This window comes from Arvicanthis niloticus, chromosome X (genome assembly GCF_011762505.2).
Source record: "Arvicanthis niloticus isolate mArvNil1 chromosome X, mArvNil1.pat.X, whole genome shotgun sequence".
In the NCBI taxonomy this organism is placed as follows: Eukaryota; Metazoa; Chordata; class Mammalia; order Rodentia; family Muridae; genus Arvicanthis; species Arvicanthis niloticus.
The window spans coordinates 29,115,321-29,138,204 of record NC_047679.1 but is presented as its reverse complement, the minus strand read 5'-3'; the positions used below and the strand labels follow the sequence as shown (position 1 = coordinate 29,138,204).

Genomic DNA, 22,884 nt, shown 5'->3' with positions numbered 1-22,884 from the left:
GTGATGGCCCTACTTGTTTATTTTTAATTAACATAGAAAATGTTTCATTATGGTCTTTTGAGACATGATTTGTCTTTGTCAATCCTCCTGCTCCCATCTCCTCCTGTCTCTGCTTTCTGCTTTCCACCCTTTCATCCCCAGTAGGTCCCTCAGTTTTCATTGTGAAACATGATTTTCCTTAGTTTTTCAACACATTTATAATAGCTTTTTAAAAGTCATTGTCTTCTAAGTTTAATGTTAGATCTTTTCAAAAGTAGATAATACTGCCTGCTGTTTCCCTGTATTATGATTTACCCTGTTCTATTCTTTTCATGTTTTCTGTGTTTTTCTGGGAAAAAAAATGACATTTAAGGTAGTTTGTTATCACAATTATGTTTATTGATTTCCCTCCCAACTCTGGGCCTGCTGGTTTTGTAACTTTCGTGTTAGTTTTATGACTTGGTTGGACTACAATGAAGCCTATGTCTCTATATTGTGCCACTCTCAATATGGCTCCTTCAAGGGCACAGCCTTAAGCCGGGCACTTATTTTAATCTCTTCACAAATGAGTGTTACAGCTGAGCTCTCAAACTATCTTGCCTGTTGCTATCCCTGTCATGTTTCTAATCAATCTTGCTGCGTGGGTGTTGCACCCAGTTGTTAGTCTCCCTTATTAGCTAATAGGTCTAAAATATTTTTTTATGTTTTTAATTGAAATACATCACTTACCCCTCACACCAAACCATCCTTCAAACCACTCCAGTGCCCCCCCCACTATCAAGTTGATAGCTTCTTTCACTTTTTTGACTATATCTGCTACATAGTGTGTGTACAAATATATATGAATACAGCATGCTGAATCTTTCTTCGTGTTTTATATTCTATACTTCTGGATTGTTCACATGAATATTGTAATTGATTCAAATGATCAATATTCAAATGACCATTACAACTAAGAACTGATAGCAGCCATTACTCTCAAGTTACACTGTTTACTGTATTGAAGAAATGAAATGGACAGAAATATGAAGATGTAGCCTTTGCTCTTAAGGTGAGCCAACTTTTAACATGTCAACAATCCAGAGTCTCTTGAATTCCTTTCAAAATGAGAATACCTTTACTTAATAAGTCAATATATTCTTTGTTTTTCTTTTTCTTTTTTTTTTTTTTCTTTTTTTTTTTTTTTTTTTTTTTTTTTGGTTTTTCAAGACAGGGTTTCTCTGTGTAGTCCTGGCTGTCCTGGAACTCACTCTGTAGACCAGGCTGGCCTCGAACTCAGAAATCCGCCTGCCTCTGCCTCCCAAGTGCTGGGATTAAAGGCATGCACCACCACCGCCCGGCAAGTCAATATATTCTTAAAAATTAAAGTCTGGTCACTAAGAAAAACTGAACAAAAATTATCTCCACCTACCACAAACAACTAAACAGCTTTCCTCACCCTGTTCCCAACAAAAATCGAAAAGTGGCAGGAGCCTTTCCATGTGAAACCTTAGCTCCCAAGACACTGCCACTACTGCTTGAACCGTAGGTCTATGTACTTCATTCTTTAGTGTGCCCTGTTTATAAAGTTACTTCCATACACACATGCATCTACTCTCTAATAAGTATATTTTGTGTGTCTTTTGATAAACTATGAAGAATATGAACAGGGTCTTATAGGTGCTTTGTAACCATCAGAATCACTTGGAGCCTTTTCTCTAAAAACCTGAAATCAAAATATACAACCAGGGACAACTACTTTACCAGGTACTGTTCACAAGCTGTGTACTGATGAGGGCAGCAAAATCATCCTTATAACTGATGTTCATATGTGAGGGCAAAGAGACAATCTCAGTCAGTCTGATTTACCAGGGAAGAAAGTCTAGTGTGCTGTCCACAGGAACAAAGGTTAATACTAAATCAAGATGAAGGAAAGCATGTAAACTAAGTAAGCCACCCAGCAGATCTCCAACCACATCTGCACATCACCCCTGCCACTGGCAAAAGTCCTGGGCAGCTCTCACTATAAGTGCTTTTCTACTTTCTAGAGACAGAACCTTCACTGCTGGAGGGCAATTTAAAACTTGTCTTTGTCATTACTGTTTGCTAACTCTGATGAGTATGTGCAACAATCTAGGCCCCAAAGTTCCTTCTGTTGTAAAATTTCAACCATCAATCTTGAATTATTTCTCTTGAAAATACCCCACTCCTACCATCATCTCTCTCTGCCCTCAGCCTCAAGTCTTGTTCTCAAAGCCTGCCCTAACCTTGGGAAAGCTCCTTTTAGCTGTCTTTTTCTGTAGCTTACTCTCTGAAAAATTTATAGCTGATCTACCTTTCATTTACTGTCATAGTGCTGCCAGGCTCCTCTTAGCTGTTTACCACCAGTCTCTTTTTTCACATTGCCTTGAAAATCCCCATGTCACATTACACATAAAGCCAGCTTTCTATTGAGAGCTACAAAGCTGTGCTTACAGCCACTCCTTCCTCAGGCACTACACTATACTGATTGTCTGGAGCAGGCAATGGAGGCAGTAACTTTTCTTGTGTTGATATTTAGTTCTGTGATACAAGGAGTAGAGGTGGCAGCCCTGGGTCTTCTTAGTTTGCATCTCCTGATATGAAATCTTCACCTTCTCAATGATCAGGAGCAAAACCATTCAGAACATAGGGTGGTGTTATTTTCGAGTCATTCATTGTTGCTGTTGCCGCCTCTTAGGATAGAGCTTCTGCCCTATAAAAAAAAAAAGTGTTGGAAAGAAAAGGGAAGCCCTGATCCTTTTGATCACACTTGATAGGAATAGAGCACTTACAACACCAAGACATGGTATCATCCTAGACTCTGCTAGAAAGAATCTTAACTTCTTGGCTACACTGAATATAATTTCTGCCACTTGAGGCTAAACAGATTATGGCTCAGATGCTCCAGAAGTTTACTTGTCTTATCACTGTTTAGTGAAGTTTCCTGAACAGTGTTTTTCCATTTGTTATATATTTTAGGGCATTTTACAGGAAGTTTAAATGGTTTTTAAACAGAACTGTAACTAGTTACAGTAATTTTTCTGGAGATGATAGGCTCTGAGGTGCTTGGGACACTTCTAGTTTGACACAAATACCCTTAAAATAAGCTGGAATTCTTCAGACACATTTTACCTTCTGTACTTCACCAATGCATTTGGTGTTTTCCTCCTTCGATCTGAAATTGGAAGGTCTTTGCCATAACCATCAGTTTCAGTTCAAAATCCATTTCAACTTTGAACATGCAAATCTAACTTAATTTAATTTTCTTTAGCAACATGAATTTCCTGGCAGGGAAAAGGAAAAAAAAATGTCTCTGACCCACCAAAACCTTAGTTTTGATCTCCGAGAACTTCTAAGTTTTAGGAAGAAAGAAGAGGCTTTCATTCCTTGGATACAGGCAATTTTAATTCCTGGTGATGGTGAACTTATGAGCCACATTTCTGCAATCATTATCCACACAGATGAACTTTTTCACCTTCTACTTGTAATATTGGCACTTGCGTTTTGAGGAGTTTAATACCAGCTAATGGCTGGTACCCTCAGGGATGTTTTGCAGCTGCTATTTCGCAGCCAGGTAATTATTCTCAGAGAACCTTATTTTTATGGTTAATGGGGCATCTGAAGGCTTAGTCTGATATGAGTTAGACCTATTACTTATTTTTATAAGGACTCAGAGTTAAGAATTTTTAAAAATATTTTTATTTCATGTGTAAGAGTATTGACCTGCATGTATGAAACATTTCTAGTGACCACAAAGGCCAGAAGAAGGTGTTGGATTTCCTGGAATCGGAGTTACAGTCGGTTATGAATTGCCATGTAGGTGCTGAGAACTGAACCTGGGTCCTCTTTAAGAACAGTCAGTGCTCTTAACCATTGAGCCATCTCTCCAGACCCAAGGATGGTTTATAAAAATATTTTCTAAATATTTGGAAATAATAAAATTAATTCATGACTACACAAATATGGAATTTGAATTTATATTCATACATACAATTGTATTGGCACTTGGCCCCTGCCCCTATGTTTGTGGGTAGTCTGTGTTAGTTTTCACACTCCTATAATTGAGTATAATAGTCGGAACAGATATTCCAAGTTCTACAGAACTAAAATTACTGATCTTGTGGTCCCCAAGAAAAAAATTCACTTAGTTTGAAATGTGTTTTAGTGAGACAGTGTTGGTAATTTTTAATAGATTATTTTGAGATTCAAAATGTGACATAACAGAGCCCAACACAGTGAAAAAAAGACAATTGCAGGACAATTAAATATGTTTTAAATTAAAGTAGAAACAAGAATGTTACCTATACTTCCATAAAGCAGAGTATATCATTTTTTAATTTAAAAGCAGTCTTGTTCTTTATTTAATATCCCATTTGGGCACACAGTATTCTTTTAAAATTACCCATTTTGTGTAATATATGTACATGCATTCATGTGGGTTATGTTTATGTGAGTGCATGCAGATGATATCAGAGGTTGATGTCAGATATTTTCCTAAAGTGCTCTCCTCATTGTTTGATACAGTCTCTCATTTAACCTGGAGATCATCTATTTAACTATGTTGGCTGTCCAATATGCTTTAGGGATCTGCCTGCCTATGCCCCTCAACACTAGGATTATGAATGAGCTCTGGGCCTGGCTTTCATTTGGGTGCTGTGGCTCTTAACTCAGGTTCTTACACTTGTGCAGTAGACATTGTACTGAATAAACCATCTCTCCAACCCCAAAACGTATTTTCTGATGTTAAATCTTTAGTATGTCCAACCTCCTGGATACCTCTATTATTTTAGTTTAAAATTGGAAGAAGTTAGATGAATGGTTCTTCTTGCCATATAAATTCTTTCAAGCTTAGATATAGGAATTTAAGGTCTACAATTATTTTCAGAGACTGGGTCTCTATGTATGTTAGGCTAGTCTTGAACCTAGTATAGAGCTGGGGATCATCTTGAACTTCTGGTCCCCTGCCTCTATCCCCAAAGTGCTAAGATTACAGGCATACACCACTAAACCTAGTTTAAGGACCACTGGCAATAAGGTCAATTTTTTTTTTTTTCGAGACAGGGTTTCTCTGTGTATCCCTGGCTGTCCTGGAACTTGCTCTGTAGACCAGGCTGGGCTCAAACTCAGAAATCCACCTGCCTCTGCCTCCCAAGTGCTGGGATTAAAGGCATGTGCCACCACTGGCTGGCTAGGTCAAAAATTTTAAACTAGTTTTTTTTCCCTAAAAGTTTAAAGAAAAGATTGAGTACATGAAGGACCTATGGAACATGCCTATAACCTCAGAATTTGGGAAGTGGAAGCAGGAGGATTCAGGAGTCTAAAGACATCTTGGGCCACACAGTGAATCTGAGGCAAACATGGTCAACATGACAGTCTCAAATGAATTATGTTCAGCCTGGTGACAGTCAATGTGATTTGCAGCTAAATGTAACCTGACTAACCCAGAATTCACTGAGGCTGTTTCTTTCTAGATATATCTAGCAGGATCTGGAGTGGCATTAGTTTATTGAGTATCCATACTCAGTCTTAGCTCCTGTTGGAGTTACATTCAGCTAAACATGTAGCCTTTTCTTTTTCCCTGTACTCAGTGTCACATAGGAGTTTATTTTTTATTTATTTAAAAATTTCATGTATATATTTTGATCATATTTTCCTCTCCCCAGCTCCTCTCAGATCTCTCCTCCTTCTTCCCCACCCAGATTCATGTTTCTTCTTATGCTCCCTCTCATAAAACGACAAAAAAACCCAATAAGACAAAAATGACAAAACAAAAAAACCCCACAGAACAACACATGGAGTTTGTTTTGTGTTAACCAATTACTCTTGCCATTCACATTGTCATGGAATGTGATTGATAGACCCAGTGATACACTATAAAAGGAAATTGATTTTACCTTTGCCAGCAGGTATCAGTTGCAAATAGCTTCTTCGTTGGGGGTGTGACTTTGTGTCTAGATCCATGTGTCCTGAACCTCTGAAGGTCCTATGCTTGCTGTCATTGTCTCTGTAAGTTCATATGTTTATCAGTTTTGTTGTGTCAGGAACTCAGTCCTCTTAGAGTCATCCTCAACCTCTGGCTCCTAACAATCTTTCTGCCTCCTCTTCTGTATCCCTGAGCCTGAAGGGGATGCGAGTTGATAAAGACATTAGAGCTAGAACTGGATGCTCCAAAGTCTCTTGCTTTTTGCACATTGTCCAGTTATGTGCCTCTGTGGGTAGTCCCCATCTACAGCAAAAATCTCCTTTTCTAATGAGGATTGAGTGAGACATTGGTCTATTGGCATAGCAGTGTGTCTTTAGGAGTCATTTTATTGCTATGTTTCTTTAGCAGAATAATAGTAGTAGGTTTTTCCCTAGGCCCATGACCAATCTAGTCGCAGGTTGTTGACCAATTTAGCAGGTTCCATCTCATGGATTGGGACTTAAATCCAGTCAAAAAGTTGTTGGTGACCCCCATAACATCTACCCTACCATTCTACCAGTATATTCTGCAGTCAAGTCACCATTATAGGTTATAGGGCTTATTATAGCTGAATGACACTGACGCTTACTTTTCTCCTCTGGTACTGTGCAGAGTAACTTCCAGCAGCATAAATGCTGGTCAGTAAGTGTTTGGTTGGGTACAGATTGACTTCTCCATGTTTGATGACATAAATAAGCATTGTATTCAGGAATATGGCCTTATTATCAGGTTGTGGTGAGCCGCCAGTATCTTTGGCAATCTCTTGGGGGTACTACCCCTTTGGCCATGGGAACCCTTTGGCCAACAATTCAACAAGATGTAAACTATTCATGGTACAATCTCAGTTATTTTCAAATACAGTTTTCAAAAGTCAGCCCCTTGGTCTCCATTCTTTTTATTGCATATGTATGCCAAATTTATTTGTTTGTATATATGTATGTATGTATGTATATGTATATATATAGTTGGCTATAAGAATATCATATAAAGAATGTATTTTTAGACTTCAATGTGTTAAAAATTGAATACTGAGTTAATGCCTTTTAAAGGTAATGCTTATGCTTTTCAAAGGATCATGATTTAGTCAACTATAATTATTCTGTAGAACAAAGATGTTGCTTTACGTGAGTATTGCTTAATGCTGTAAAATACTTCAATGGATTTTGTTCACAAAATCTTTGAAAGTAATCATATATATCAGTATGTGATTCTTGTAAAACCATTTTTATTCACAAAAGTTAATAGCACCTCTATTAAATCATCAAATAATGTGGACTTTTAATTTACACTAAAAACGAATATGCCACTTTATAATCTTTGACTTTCAAGGGATCCAAGTTCCTTGTGGTTTGGAGGACAGGTCATGAGCTTATATGATTTCTAAAACTTAAAACTCTAACATTTTTTTGCCAATGAAATTCAGAGACAAATTAGTAGCGATTTGAAATTGAGTGTCTTTTGTTTTGAGCCTAGTAGATTTGTAATGATATCACACAAAGTGTTGTCCATAATGTGCATCTTTCCCTTCCCTGTCCGACCAGGTCTGCCTGCTAAGAGCCATAGCTGTATACTTCTGCATCACTTGCTTTCTGAAACACTTTTTTTTTTTTACAGGCATCTAGTGGAAATTATTATTTCATCCCCTACACTGTGACACCATGTGCTGACTATTTTTGCTGTGAGAGTGATGCCCAGAGGAGAGCCTCAGAGTACATGCAGCCTAACTGGGACACCATCCTTGGCCCACTGTGTATGCCCCTGGTGGACAGGTTCACCAGCCTCCTTAAGGACATCCGTGTGACTTCATGGTAATTTTCATCAGTCATTAAAAATCCTGGGATTCTTGCAGAAATTCCCCTCTACTTTCATGGAGGTGGTATAAGGTGTACTTTGAAGTGACCAGGATACCTAGAGAATAGGGTTCATTGGTATCCACTTAGTCATCCTGGAATTCATCATTACCCCCTTAGTTCCTCACTAAACTGAGTTCCTAAGATGAATCAAGAAAAGAAGAGAACTGAAGTTTAGATGATCAGAATTGGGCCTGGGGCTAGCCATGGTTCCATATGTGACCTTAATATGTAACTCTTCTCTACAGCTCTTTTCTCCTTTAGAAAATGGGAAAATTAACTCCATGATTGTTGTTAGAGCTTTTTCAACTCAAAGATTCTGTGTTTTCAGATAATTTCTGAACATAACTTTATGCTCTTATTCAGGTACTGAAAATGCCAAAGCAAGGTCATTCTGACCTTAAGTTCTTCTTATAAGCATGCATTGAGTCAAGCTTCAACCAACCTGACCTCAGGATGTTCTGTGACATGTTATCCATAGATTGACGTCATGGAGTCTGGTGTCCACACAGAGGTGGACAGCTTTGAGTATGAATCCTGGGTTAGGTGATTGCTCACTGGGTAGCCTTGGAGAAGTCATTGCTCCTTTTGCAACCTTAATGCTCAATAAACCATACCTTCGGAGCTGTTAGTTGAAAAGTTAAAGGCAGGAAATTATTCTTAACTAGAGGATCCCTATTATTTGGCTCACAGCCAATTTAAAGGACTTATTCCTGTAAGTTGTGTCATAAGGATTTGTTCTTCCAAAACAAATGAAAATCCAAAGGACTGGCAGAACTGACTTGTAATGAAATGTCAAGGACCACATGCCATACTTTAGCTCAGATCATGGCACCTGAACTGTGGAGGGTTACCATCAAAGTGCTGCAAAAAAGTCACACTTATTAACACCTTTTCACCTTTTCTGTCCTCTTGCCTTTCTTTGAGATACAGACTTTAATGGAGAAGAAGTCTCGAAACCCAGATGGCAGCAACAGAAAACAAATGAGGGGTTCTTTAACACCTTGCTAGTTGTTATTTTATTTTGAAGGAAAAAATAGTATAATTTTAGAGAGAAACCTCTCCTAATACCATATTTTTAGGTCTAATGAAAAGGTATATAGCTTGAATCTGGCAGGGGAATCATGTCTTTAAGAAATAGGTTCAAGTTTGTTTCTCATTCATTTAAATCCATGTGTTAGGAAGAAAACAAGCTGGGGGAGGGTTGTTTAATTTCCAAAAGCTCAAAATACTTTTCCTCTGACTGGTGCCTGACAGTGGTTAATGAGGGGGTTAATGGTGCTTATGTTTAAAAACCTCTGTAACAGGAATGGCAGGTAAGTTTTTAGCCCAAGTACCAACTCTGGCAGATTTATTATCTTTATCATGGGTCTTGTGCTTGAAAGTACTTGTAAACCATTTCCAAGTCCACAGTGATTAACAACATCCTCCCTGGTTACCAGACACAGAAGTGGCTACATACTATGTGTCTGATGTCTCCAACATGTCAGGTATAATTTCATTTACATAAAAGTTACAGATCTTATTATATTTTATTTTAAAAATAAAATATTTTTTATTTTTTTTTTGTTTCTTTTTTTTATTTTTGATTTTTTTTCAGTTACCCTTGAAAGCAAGACTAAAGTATAACTTTTTATTCATCAGGCCAAACTAATAAAACCTTAATGGCTTTGATGCCTTTATAGTCTGCTGAATGGGCAGTGGATGTAACCTAATTTAATGTCTCATTCAGTTAATAACAGAATTTTAAATACTGGCAGGACCTACTAATTTGCTCATCATTAGTGTAATGGCACTTGAAAAATAAGGAAATAAAGAGTGAAAGCAGTGCCCTGGTGTTTTTATATCAGAACCCTTTCTGTAAGCTATTACTCTATTATTTAAATGTTAATTGAGGTCTTATAAGGAACATTGGACCAGGCTATGTGCTGTATGCACATGTATGTGCCACTATTCTATAATTATTCAGACTAAGTACCATCTGTTCTCATTTTATCTGTTTTTTTCTTCTATAGAGTTGATTATTTAATTTACTCTTTCCTAAATTTATTCTTTACAGTTAGCTATATAATTTCAGCTTTTTTATGGGCTGTTACCATTACCACTTGGTAGTGCCCAGGCTCTATTTAAAATTACTTGGAAAACAGACAAGATACTTAAGTCAATCTATGGTCGTCATTTTAAGTTGACTTCTGTACCACTAAATTAGGAGTCTTCATGTCTTAAATTAAGTACCACATACTAATATTGGTTGTATTGGTTGTATGAAAGGTTATGAAGACATTTCAGGGTAGATTTACAGCTTTAAATGTTTTTACATACCCTTTTGTTGTTTAAATGCTCAGAAGAGGGAAATTTTTTTTACTTTATATTAGAAAACACTTCACAGGAAAAATATAACAAGGAAAGCTAAGGGTGACAGTTGTCTGTAATCTTCCTGGCATGGCCTCTGTATACCCCTTGTTGGATTGCTTAAAGATACACCATCAGTTTCCTGTCTCCTTCACCTGAGAACCACTTCATAGCTACTAACTTGGAACACTTAGAAGATGAGAATGTTTCTAAAATGAATTTACCTAGGTTTCATGTCTTCTGGAGTTTTGTTTGGCTTTTGATAATCTGTTGATAGTGGGGGAAATTAAATAATTATATAAGTTTGCTTCATGCTCTGTGTGTGTGTAATTCTCGGGGTTGCATTGAAAATTCTATAGACTGTCTGAAACTTTAGCTTTGAAGATATTTTTAAGGTTATAATAAACTGAATTTTATTATTACTAGTTTTTTTGCTGCAGTATGCAAAAAGGTAGACATCATTTTAGGTTTACTGGCATAGGAAGGCTCAGCAATGTGTTACTGAGAACCATGCTTGTTTGAGCACTCAAGAGAGTCCTGGATGCCTGTATATGATCAGGGGATTTTGTTTCTTTCTCCAGTGCTTATTATAAAGAAACACTGTTAAATGACATCCGGAAAGCCAGAGAGAAATACCAAGGTGATGAACTGGCAAAAGAGCTGACTCGAATTAAATTCCGAATGGATAACATTGAGGTTCTGACATCAGACATCATCATTAACTTACTTCTGTCCTACCGTGATATACAGGTATGAAATGTGCTTATGTATGGTTAGCATATGCCTGACTTTTCTTTGTTATAAAGAAATCTTCATACAAAGTATGAATACTTACATCTGGAGTGTGATGAAGAAGCTACTCTATCTAAGTATATAACCTGGTGATGGGATATTGTGTATGATTTAGAGATAATTTGTCATATTAGAGCTGGAGTGAGCACTGCCACAAGAGGTCCTGTTTGTATAGAACTGCTTAAAATGAGAAACTAAGATGATGATAATGATGATGATGATTCTCCAATTCTTTGTAAATCCAGATTCATTAAGTCCTCTTAACCTCTGGTTTAGGTTTGCTCTTATTGTGCCTGATTTAACTTTAAATGAAGAAATTTGAGGCACAGAGAAATTAAGTAACCTGCCCAAATTCACAGAGTGCGGTAAAGTCAAGATTCAAACAGAGGCTGACTAGCTTCATTGCCTTTGTTCTCAAATCTTCTGGCATCTTCTTTAAGCCTTTTAAGTTACCTTTCTCTTTTTACCACCTCTCATTAGTGAGAGTAGCAGTAGCTGGGCTGTGGTACAGAACTAGGGAATAGAGATGATTATTGTAAAGTTGGCATTAGAAGTTATTGAAAGATTTTGAGACCCAGGTTATAAGGTGTGGAAATATGAAGGAAACTGAGGATTTCTTTTCCAAATTGAACACGTTTTAAGAGTATTTTGTGTATCTTCCTTCTGGAAGCACAAAGTCTAATATGCTTTACTTCTAGAAATACTACAAAGCTACACTAGTGGTACATGTTCTGTACATCTGAAAGATGGAGCCATCCATTTATGATCTAGACCAAGAACAGAGTTAGCTACTAAGGAACCCGTGGCCTGAGTGACAAACTACCTGCCTTTAATAACAGGTGGCTATTATGCACCAAGAAAATATAATAGACTTTTCTTGAAGTACTTCTTTTTGGTTTTGGTTTTGCTGTTATTTGGAGACAGGGTCTTGTACACTCATTGAGCCTTGAACTCAATGTATAGGTGAATATGACTTTGAACTCCAGGTGCTCCTGCTTACCATCCCCTAGTACAGTGATTATAGGCATATGACACCATACCCTGCTCTTGAAATATTTCTTGGAGTTGCTGGCTTTCTTCTGCCTTTCCCTTCCTAAGTGCCTTCGGTTGTTAATTTTTTTATTGATAGAACTCCTAGGCTCAAAGTAGAGCTGGAAGGTTCCGGGGATATATTGTCTTCTTTTCTGAGACTGTAGCACCAAGGTCTAAAGCCAGGTGTCAGATATCTGTAGGAAGATCCTCTTTGCTGACTGGCTAACAGAGAGTTCTCCAATACTAGTAGTTCTATGCTTGGTTAAAGAAAACTTGTTAATGTCAATGCTAGAATGGGATCCGGTAGACACACACTTGGTACCCCAGGGTAATGTATGCAGCGTTTGGAACAGTATTTCTCAGCCTGAGGGTATTTGGCACTGTCTGAAGAGATTCTGTTCATCAAAACTAACTTGTAGAACAGGGGTACTTGTGTCTTCTAGTAGGGAGGCAGCTACCCATCTAACAATACACAGGATAGCATCACAGAGCAGAGATGTAGGCCCAGAATATCAACAGTGCTTCAGTTGGGAAATTCTAAATTATATTAATTTGATTAATTTAGCCAGAGTGTGAAGGAATAAAATGTTTCCTCCATTTGCATGGGAAAGTGACTAAGTTCTCTTGTATTTATCAAACTCATTTTAACACAGTTCTGCTGCTGGTATTAACCCTCCCACACTCAACACAATATCTTTTTCCTGTTACCAGGCTCACTTGCCCTCATTTTTTTGTGTGGATGTAACAGATATTCTATTGACATTTTGTGCCCTCTGGTAGCAGGAATTCCTGCTCTGTCTCATCTATCTTTTCTGATATTTTTTTTATACTTGTCAAAGCTACAATTAACTTCACTAAATTCTATCTGCAAAGAATGGTTTATTTTTAAACTTGGAGGCTGTCTTATGTTTCTAACTATTCAGAAAAAAAATCTATGAAGAGCTGTTTCCTGTCTCTCTCCCACTCTGAGACCTTTTGCCAACAGGACTATGATGCAATGGTCAAGCTGGTAGAAACCCTGAAGATGCTGCCTACGTGTGATTTGGCTGATCAGCACAACATTAAATTTCACTATGCCTTTGCACTGAATAGGTAAGAATGGTTATCTGTAGGGTTTGCAAATATGTGACCTGTTAAATTCTTCTCTTGTCTTTTCAACAGTCATCAGATACAAGTCAGATGCTAACTGCCAAAGGTATTAAAATATACAAGATACTTTGCCTTTGGGATATATATTCTAACTTTGAGATCAGACATATGAAAAAATCCCAAAGGGCCAGATGTGGTGCCTGCCTTTACTCCCTGCATTTAAGAGGCAGAGGCAAGCAGATGTCTATTAATTCAAGGCCAGCCTGATCTAAATAGCAACTTCTAGGACAGCAAGAGCTATACAATGAGACTCTACTTGAAAGAGAGGGAGAGAGGGAGGGAAGGAAGGAAAGAAAGAAAAACAAAGAAAACCTAATAACTCAGGGAGATAAGTGGTTTAATGAAAGGGCTGTCCAAAGTTATACAGAAGTATAGCACATGGAGAAAGAGAGAGACAGAGAGACAGACACAGAGAGAAAGACAGAAAGAGGCAGAGAGTGGTGTTCTGTTTAGGGGTAGAAAAGCTTCTCTGTTTTTTCTTGTGTACGTTTTGAAAAATTATATCATGGATAGGAAAGGGCAGGATATGGAGGCTGGAATGTTAGCATAGAATTAATTCTTTTTGTACAAGGTGCATCCAAGTATTATCCAGTACAACCAGAACACAAGATGCAAGTAAAGGCAAATGCAAGATATAAGGTTAAGTATAGAGACTGGGATCTTATACAAGAAAAAGGTATTGCTGAACAGTGGCAGTTCATGCCTTTACTCCCAACACACTGGAGGCTGAGGCAGACAGAGCTCTATGAGTTCAAGGCCAGCCTAGTCTACATAGCTAGTTCAAGAACAGCCATGTATACACAAAGAAACCCTGTCTCAAAAAGGGGGAGGGGCTGGAGGGGGAGGAAAAAAAGGGGGAGGGAGGGAGACAAAGAAAGAAAGCACAAAAGGTATTGGTGGTACCTTTAAGGCAATGGAGGACTAGCTGAAGCAACAAGGTTGATACTGCATGATAGATAAAGATGGGGCCTTGGTTAGGGTCTGTGGCTTCAGTGAAACACCATGACCAAAAAAAAAAAACAAGTTGGGAGGAAAGGGTCCATTTGGTTTATACCACTGTTCATCATCAAAGGAAGTCAAAGGAAGTTGGGGCAAGAAGTCAAACAGAGCAGGAGCTGGAGGCAGGAACTGATAGAGGCCATAGAGGGGTGTGCTTACTGGCTTGCTTCCCTTGGCTTGCTCAGCCTGCTTTCTTATAGAACTCAGGACCACCAGCCCTGGCATGACACCGCCCATAATAGGCTGGGTCTTCCCCCATAAATCACTAATTAGGAACAATCTCTACAGGCTTGCCTACAGCCTGATCTTATGGGGGCATTTTCTCAATTGCAGGATTCTCCTCTCTGATGACTAGCTATGTCAAGCTGACATAAAAGCCATGGTGTTGGGGTGGGGGTGTAACTTAGAAAGTCCTGCCTAGAGACTGCAAGCCTCAAAAGCATGAATAGTAGGTAAATTAGCGAAAACGATGTAGCAAAGAGCCTGGAATTCAATGATTTAAAGAAGACTGAAAATTTCCTCTTACATAGCAGGATAGAGGTGAGGGAACCAGGCTTTAATCCAGAAGCACTACTCTAGAACTTGCTTTTAGACCTAGCACCCAATCATTGTATACATTTTTGTTATCCCCTGTACCTGGGGGTTGCATATCAGATATTCTACTTATCAAATATTTACAATACAGGTCTGAACAGTAGCAAAATTTAGAGTTATGAAGTAGGAACAAAAATCTTATGATTGTCAACACAACATGAGGAACTATGTTAAAAGGTCATAGTGTTAAGAAGGTTGAAAACCACTGCCCTGTCATGTTGGCTTCATTTACATGATTGAAGCTAGTTTACTGCCACTATTACACTGAAACCTGTGAAACAGGGTTAGCAACAAGAAGGAAGCTTGAGGCAAGTTCCTCCCCCACCCTTATTTTTTTCTGGTTTTGTTCATTATATTTTTATCATATCCATCCCCCTCCAGAACTACCCCCAGATACACTCCTCTTACCTCCCCACCCAAATGTGTACATCTACTTTTTAAAACCCATCAAGTCTAATTTGTGACACCTATATATTCTTGATTATCTGGACTTCCACTGGTTTATGGTCAGCTTATCAGGAGCCACACTTTTAAAGAAAACCAACTCTTGCTCTACCTACACTAACAATTACTAATAGCTCCTCAGGAGTGACCCTGCATGCCCATCTCACCTCTTCATGCTGAGATTTTACCTGGCTTGAACTGGCAATGGCCTTGTGTGTATTGTTCCAACCATTGTGAGATCATATGTGAAATTGTACTGATGTGTCTAGACAGTTTCCTTGTCATCCACAACTTCTGGCTCTTACACTATTTCTGTATTTTCTTCTGCAGTGATTATGGGGCCTTTGAAAGAGGGTGGTTCAGTATACATGTTCCATTTACGACTGAGCATTCCACAGTATCTTATTCTTTGTACCTTGACAGGTGTGGGTATCTGTGTTAATCACCATCTACTACAAATAGAAGTTTCTCTGATGATGCTTAAGAGACATATTAATCTATGGGTATAAGTTACTAAGAATAAGTTTAATACTGTTCATTTAGTAGAATAATAGTAGACTAGGGCTTATGACTTGTCTAGCCACAGGTTCTTGGCCTGATAATGGTCCAAAGTATTGCTATCACCTTCTGGATTCAGAATAAAATCCAACCAGGAAGTAGTTATTACTGTCATGATGTTCATGACACTGATGCATCACTGGGGTTGTCTTGCTAGGTCAGGTGTGCATGCATGCATGTCTGTGTGTTTGCATATGTGTGTATATGTGTACACATAAACGTGTGTGCATATACTTATGTGTGTTTACACACTCATAAAGAAGGAGTTGAAATGGAATTACTCCATAATGGGGGCAACAATGCCTCTACTAGACACCACGGGCTAACAAATAAAAGTCTCCATGCTAGGAATGACTTGCCTCTTTTGGAGTTGTTGGCCAGTAACGTTCCATAGACTACTTCAAACATTACAGGTGATTGCTAATGCTTTTGGTTAACATACCAATCTTGAAGGCAAGACCCTGTTCTATTGATACCTTGTAATTGACTCACAGAACATGAAGAAATCAAGCTGCTTCTCTTCTAGAAAGTCCATCCCTGCAGGGTACCTTTTATAGTGTGGGAAGATGCTATGCATGCTACCAGAGGAGAAAAATAAACAAGTAATTTTCTCTTAAGTGTCTTAGTTAGGGGTACTATTGCTGTGATAAAACACCATGACCAGAAGCAACTTGGGAAAGAAAGGGATTATTTAGCTTACTGTTTATCACTTCATCATTAAAGGAAGTTAAGACAGGAACTCAAACAGGGTAGGAACCTAGAAGCAGGAGCTGATGCACAGACAGTGGAGCACTATTGCTTACTGGCTTGCTTATTCCTCAGTCCTTGCTCAACCTGCTTTCTTATAAAACTCAGGACCACAAGCCCAGAGATGGCACCATCCAGCATGGGCTGGCCTCTCTTGCATCAACCACCAATTAAGAAAATGCCTTATAACTAGATCTTATGGAGACATTTTCTCAATTGAGGTTCTCTCATTTCAGGCAACTCTAACTGTGTCAAGTTGGTCTCAAGTTGACATAAAATTAGTCAGAACAAGTGAGTTGCTACTTCTTACATTCCACTGATGTGAATTTAGTCTGTCTTACCACAAGTGAAATTGGAAAATGTAGTTTCTAGCTAAGTAGCCATCCAAACATGACTACTGTACATTTTCAGAATAAAGTAGTTTCACATTCAACCTCTCAAAATCGCAGGTGTCTAGATGTCTTATTTCTACTGTCTTATTCCATTGATAATATATAAAGAAAAATATTTTAAGAATTATGTACATTCTTTTCTGTCCACAGTAAGTAAGCTGTTACTTATGCAATCATGTCAGATCAATACAGAAGATTATTCTAGAAATGTATAAAACTTGGTTTTATAGCTAGGGGCTTAGACGCTATCCTCATCAACCTTCCAACCAATGAATGACATCTTCAAATAAGGAATACATGAAATAAGTGTTCAGAATGATCTGAAAATTAACTGGTTTCTCAGTTTCAGAGGTTGTACTTTTTCAGCAGATGGATTAAACTTTAGATTGTTGAAATACCAGTGGCAGCAACTTTAAGACAGCAACAAAACAGGAACCCATGTTTTCCAAGAATCTTGTAACCCATGTGAGGTCACATGTCTCTTAAGTCAAAATAAAATTTGCAAGCAGTGAAAGTATGTAAATCTTAAATACATAATTTGATGAATATGAGAAATTAATATACATATCTAAACAATACCCCTATGTCATCACTTGTGAAATTCTTGGGGAAATACCTTATATAGTATAAGTACTATAAAATTAATTTGTTAAATAAAAACTGGAAGCCATGTGAGTTGCTTGTTGTTATCTTTTCAACTAGACACATCAGAAAGTACCCACTGTCAAATAGTAGATAATATAATTATTACCCTCTCAAAGACATGAAAGATAAAATAAAATAGATTTAAAGTAGAAAATTAACATCTAAAAGTGTCTATGTAAGTATGAGATGATTCAAAGACAAATATATTTCTAATCTAGAAGGAGAATAATTTGTATTACAAAAAAACCCCTGAATATATCTTTTGCTTTATGGTCGGATTGTCTCCTGTCAGATACTGACTCTGTAGAGCCCGGGAAAGGGTCCTTGGGTGCTGATAACCTTATTTTTAACACAATAAGCTAGGAGTTTCCAAGTGCTTCATTCATATGTGTAGTCTTGAAGTTCATATTTCTGTTTGAACTCTCAGCATACTTGTGGTAGGATATGGCTTTGCATATTGTTTTAAGGAAGTTAGTAGGGCTACCTTATAAGGGAAAATGGTGATGGACAACAAAAGGAGTACTCCTGCATTTCAGTTGACCTTTACTTTTTATGAAGTGAACCAAAACATGACCATAAATTAGTTACTTAAGGTTGGCAGAAATGAATGATGTTTGACCCTCAGATGGCAAGTGCTCCCTGTCAGTAGGAAAGCTGGCTTGAGCCAGCCAGCTTTTCCTGGTATCTTCCACTTCACTGCATTCAGAAGCCCATTCAAAGCTACTTGAAGTTTCCACTGGGCAGTTAAACTTCTGGCCTCTCAGTGGTGTGAAATCCTTTATGAGCAGTTTTGTATTTGTTATTACCTTTAAAGACAAGACTTTACTATATACACAATTGAGGTATAATATTCTAACTAGAGATCTACCTAGTGAGAAGAAAGATGACTATGCCAGACAGTGTTTTTGTTTTTATTTTGTTTCTATCACCATTATGTTACCTGAGAGAAAGAATTTCAAGAAGGAACTATTTGGTTTGGCTGTCACCTTCAGAAGTTTTAGAGCATAGTACTCAGCTCCATCTCTTGTGGACCTATGGTAAGGATGAATGCGGTAGAGAGCACATAGGATCATGGAAACTCACTTCATGGCTGACCAGGAGGACAGTGGAAAAAGGGAGACAAGACATAGCTTCTCAGAACATGCCTCCAGTGACTTACTTCACCTATCTCCTAGTTTTCACTCCTTCCAAAAAATGTCATCATATTATGAATTCATCAACAGATTAACTAGGTCAGAGCCCTCCAGATGCAGTCATTTCTAAAAAGTCCATTAGCTGGTAATAAAGCCCCTAGTATATGACCCCATTTGTGATATTTCATATCTAAATTATAACATTCTACCTCTGGCCCCAAGTTCATGTCCATCCCATAATACAAAATACATTCAATCTATTTCCAAGAGTCCCCATAATCTTAACAGTTCTGGCACTGTTAAAAAGTCCAAGTCCAAACTCTCTTTGAACACTAAAGGTAAACTATTAGTTGTGAACCTTGTAAAATATAGAAAGTATGCTGTATACATTTGACGTTCAGAGCCACAGAGAAAGTATTTCCAGTCTCAAAGAGAGAAATGGGGCCATAGAAAAGAGGGATGGGACAAAAGCAAGACTAGAACTCAGAAGGACAAACCTTAAATCCTGTGGATCCATGTTTAGCATTTATGACATATGGTGCATTATGTGAGCTCTGGGTGGGTTACAGTTGTCCTGCTGCTATGGCCTTGCTGTCTACAGCCTAAATGGGCTATATTATGGGCAGGCCCTGCTCACTACCTGCAGCTTTCTTCAGATGTTCAAGTCTCTGATATCTCTAGGAATTTTATCTGCACAGATTTACACATTGCTCTCTAGGTGTTGCCTGCAGGAATCTCAATCCTGCCACATATTACCTATCCTCCCACGCTTTCTTTGAAGTCCAAGTAAAGCCTCATGACCCCATAACTCTTGCTTTCTGTATCTTTGCTAAAACTGTATCAAATGGGTGCCATAAAGGTCTGTTGCCAGCTTAAACAGTATCTGCGCCCCCTTGGACTATGGCTTCAGTGGCCTATAAGTGCTTGGATGAGTGAACATTGAGAAACACTTTCCAAATGGCCTTATGCCAGCAGAGATCCCTGAACTCTTTTTTTAAAGCAAAGCTCTTTCAAATTAGTTAACCTTTATACCCTGGAGCCTGCAATGGACAGGTCGGGTCATTCCTGAAGATATTCAAAGAAGGTATCTTTCCTATTGTCTTGATGCAAAATACTTGCTGTCTTTTAATGGACCAAATCTCTTCAGTAGCTATCTTTTCCCTGCCCCCAAGCCAGCTACTGCTTTTCTGAACAAGTTGTAAAATAACCAAACCTTTCTGCTTATAGTTTTTATTATAAACTTGACTAAGATCAGGTAGCAGGATAGATACCATAATCTGAATGTCTGGTTCCCTTGAACTTTCCTCTGACAAATTTAATAGTTTATGACATTTTATTTATTTATTTATTTGTTTGTTTGTTTGTTTTGGTTTTTCAAGACAGGGTTTCTCTGTGTAGCCCTGGCTGTCCTGGCCTCACTCAGTAGACCAGGCTGCCCTCAAACTCAGAAATCCACCTGACTCTGCCTCCCAAGTGCTGGGATTAAAGGTGGGCATCACCACTGCCCAGCATGACCTTTATTTTTTAATTAATTTTATTTTTTTACATATGAGAGTTTTCCACACATGTATGTCTATATACAGCTTGTATGCACAGTACCTGTAGAGGCCAAAAAAGGGTATTGAATCCCCTGGAATTAGAGTTAAAAGTTTGTGAACCAACATGTGGGTACTGGTAAATTGAACCTAAGTCCCCTGGAAGAACAGTAGGTACTCTTGACCAGTGAGCCATCTGTAGCCCAATCTATTACGTTTAAATTCATCCTCTTATAAAATCTCAAGACACTGTAGATAGGTTCTTTGTCATGTCTAGTCTAATTCCAAGTAGAGTCTTGGTCCCATCTGAGATCTCATAAGCATAATCTTTACTGTCTGTATTTTAATTAACCTTTTGATCTTCTGTGCTCTCACCAGAATCACCCACCAAACTTTGGTTACAACTTCTCTAGCTTATATCTTCAAATGTTTTGAAACTTCTAAGGAAGCCAGTTCCAAAGGCTTCTGAATCATGTTATTTGACAAACCAAATACAGGTTTGTCAGTGATCTCTTTAGGAAAAGAGCCAATAGGTTATGTATGTATGTATGTATGTATGTATGTATGTATGTATGTATGTTGCAAATCATGCATAATTATTAGTGGGAATTTAATACATTGGCTTGTACATTTGAAAGCTACATAGTCCAACAAGGGCCATCTATACTACAATGGAAAGTAGTAGCCTCAGCAGCATAAAAGAAACCAATGGCTCAGTGGTTAAGAGCACTGACTGCTCTGCCAGAAGTCCTGAGTTCAATTCCCAGCAACCACATGGTAGCTCACAACCATCTGTAATGTGATTTGATGCACTGTTCTAGTATGTGTCTGAAAACAGCTGCAGTGTACTCATATAAATAAAAAATAATAATAATAAAAAAGAAACCAATGTTACATTCCTAGTTCAAGACTATAGGTATGGGAGTTCTTGTAGGGTTGCTGATATGAATCTGTGTTGCAAGGCTAAAGTAAACAGAGGTCTAATGACCACCGACAGTTGAGGTAGCAGCAACAGACCTGTTTGTTTGGGGAAGACATGGAGCTTGCTGTGCTATATGATAGACTCTTTTCCCTCTTTTATTCTGAGTCCATATTCAGGGCAGATCTTTCCACTTTGCTTGCTGCCCCTGAAAATGGAGGAATGGGATAATTGATAACAGTAATTTATTCTGGCATATAGCAGAGAGGCACTCACCTTGTTCAGAGCCATCCAAACCTCAGCTTCTGGAGTCCCCAGAGGCTGTTTAAGTGAAAGGACACTTTGTCTTTGAGATCATGTGGGCTCGTCATCTCTGGAGTTCCCTTTTAGAAGTTCAGTCTATGTTAACTATTCAGTGCAACCATCTCCTTTCTATGGTTATATAAGTAGCCATTCTGTATTACATGTTTGTCATGAGTAGAAAAAGGCCATCTTCCAATTATTATAGTACATTGTCCACAGCTACCATAAAACAAAAAGAAATGTATTTATTATTGCTTTTCTACCAATGATAAAAACCATAAACACTGCCAACTGAGAATTATGTAATTCCAACTTTTTATTTTAGGAAGGATAAAGAAAAAATTAAAGGTACAAAATTAACAGCTGGTCAGTGTAATCTAAGTCCATAACCATATTATTTTAACATAGCATGATGTGTAATACTAGTCTTAAAAGCTAAAGTTAGTAATATCATGGCATAATTAATTTCACTAATCTCAAAATGCTTTAATTTATATTTTGTGTGCCTGCAGGACTACCAAAACAAACCATGAGATTCCATTTGAAATTGCTGGGCAGTCTCTTTATACTGCTTGGTTTGGCATATGTAACTGAGGGTGTTAGTAGCTGAATGTTCATACTTCATAATAGATACTTTTGGTAAGAAACAAATGTTTCTTATTGTGGTAAAAGCATGTAATCTAAAATTTGATTCAGTAGTATTAAATACATTGTTACTGTTGTGAAACAGATCTCTAGAACTTTTTCATCTCCCAAGCAGAAAATGTATTTACATTTCAACTCTATTTTCTCCTGACTTGAGCACATAGTAACCACCATTCTTTTTATGAATTGGACTACTTTCAACAACATCTTATGTGAGTGTAGCTTTCTGTGGCTGACTTAATTGTTTTAGTGTAGTCAAGGTCCATAATCATTGTCCTATGTATCAGAAGTTTGTTTCTTCCTTTTAAAGCCTGAGTAAGTTTTCATTGTATGGATAACCCCATACTGTCTATCCATTCGTTCTTTAATGGATATTTAAGATACCTTTACCTCTTGGCTATTGTGAATCCTGCTGCTATGAAAAAAATATCCTGTTGCATTAGTTTTCTGAGAAAATGATTTGTTGTGCTTCCTTCTGCACAGCAGCCTTGCCAGTAATACAGGTTTTATTTTTACAAAATATTTGCCCTTTCTGTCTGATCACATTGCTTCTCACTGACCACCTCAAACCTGCCATATCATCCTGTTGGCTTTCCTGTTTTTCCCTCCTGTCCTCCTTTATTTACTGAGTCATTTATGTATCAGCAGAAATGTGTCTGTGAAAGGGGAGTGAGCTAATGAAGGATAAATGAAGGTAATGGGCATTTTTAAAAAAAAAAATCACGTTTGTGCATTACATGAGCACACACACTTGAATTTACAGAGATAAGTAAACCCATTATCTTTAAAGTAATTGTACTGAAAAATCTGCATTCACCAGTGTTTTCTTAATTCAGAATGTTATGATACCAGAG

At 37.8% G+C, this 22,884-nt stretch overlaps 1 protein-coding gene and 1 pseudogene across 1 annotated transcript in view; one reads left to right on the top strand and one right to left on the bottom strand.

Annotated features, from left to right (window-relative positions):
* Map3k15 (mitogen-activated protein kinase kinase kinase 15) overlaps positions 1-22,884 on the top strand; it is a 129,696-nt gene that overhangs the window by 28,736 nt on the left and 78,076 nt on the right. Inside the window, exons 4-6 of the mRNA XM_034484972.2 lie at positions 7,556-7,749; positions 10,725-10,893; positions 12,953-13,059. Coding sequence (XP_034340863.1) covers positions 7,556-7,749; positions 10,725-10,893; positions 12,953-13,059 — 470 coding nt within the window. The remainder of the gene's footprint in view (positions 1-7,555; positions 7,750-10,724; positions 10,894-12,952; positions 13,060-22,884) is intronic.
* LOC117694207 (dehydrodolichyl diphosphate synthase complex subunit Nus1-like) lies at positions 1,714-7,502 on the bottom strand (annotated as a pseudogene).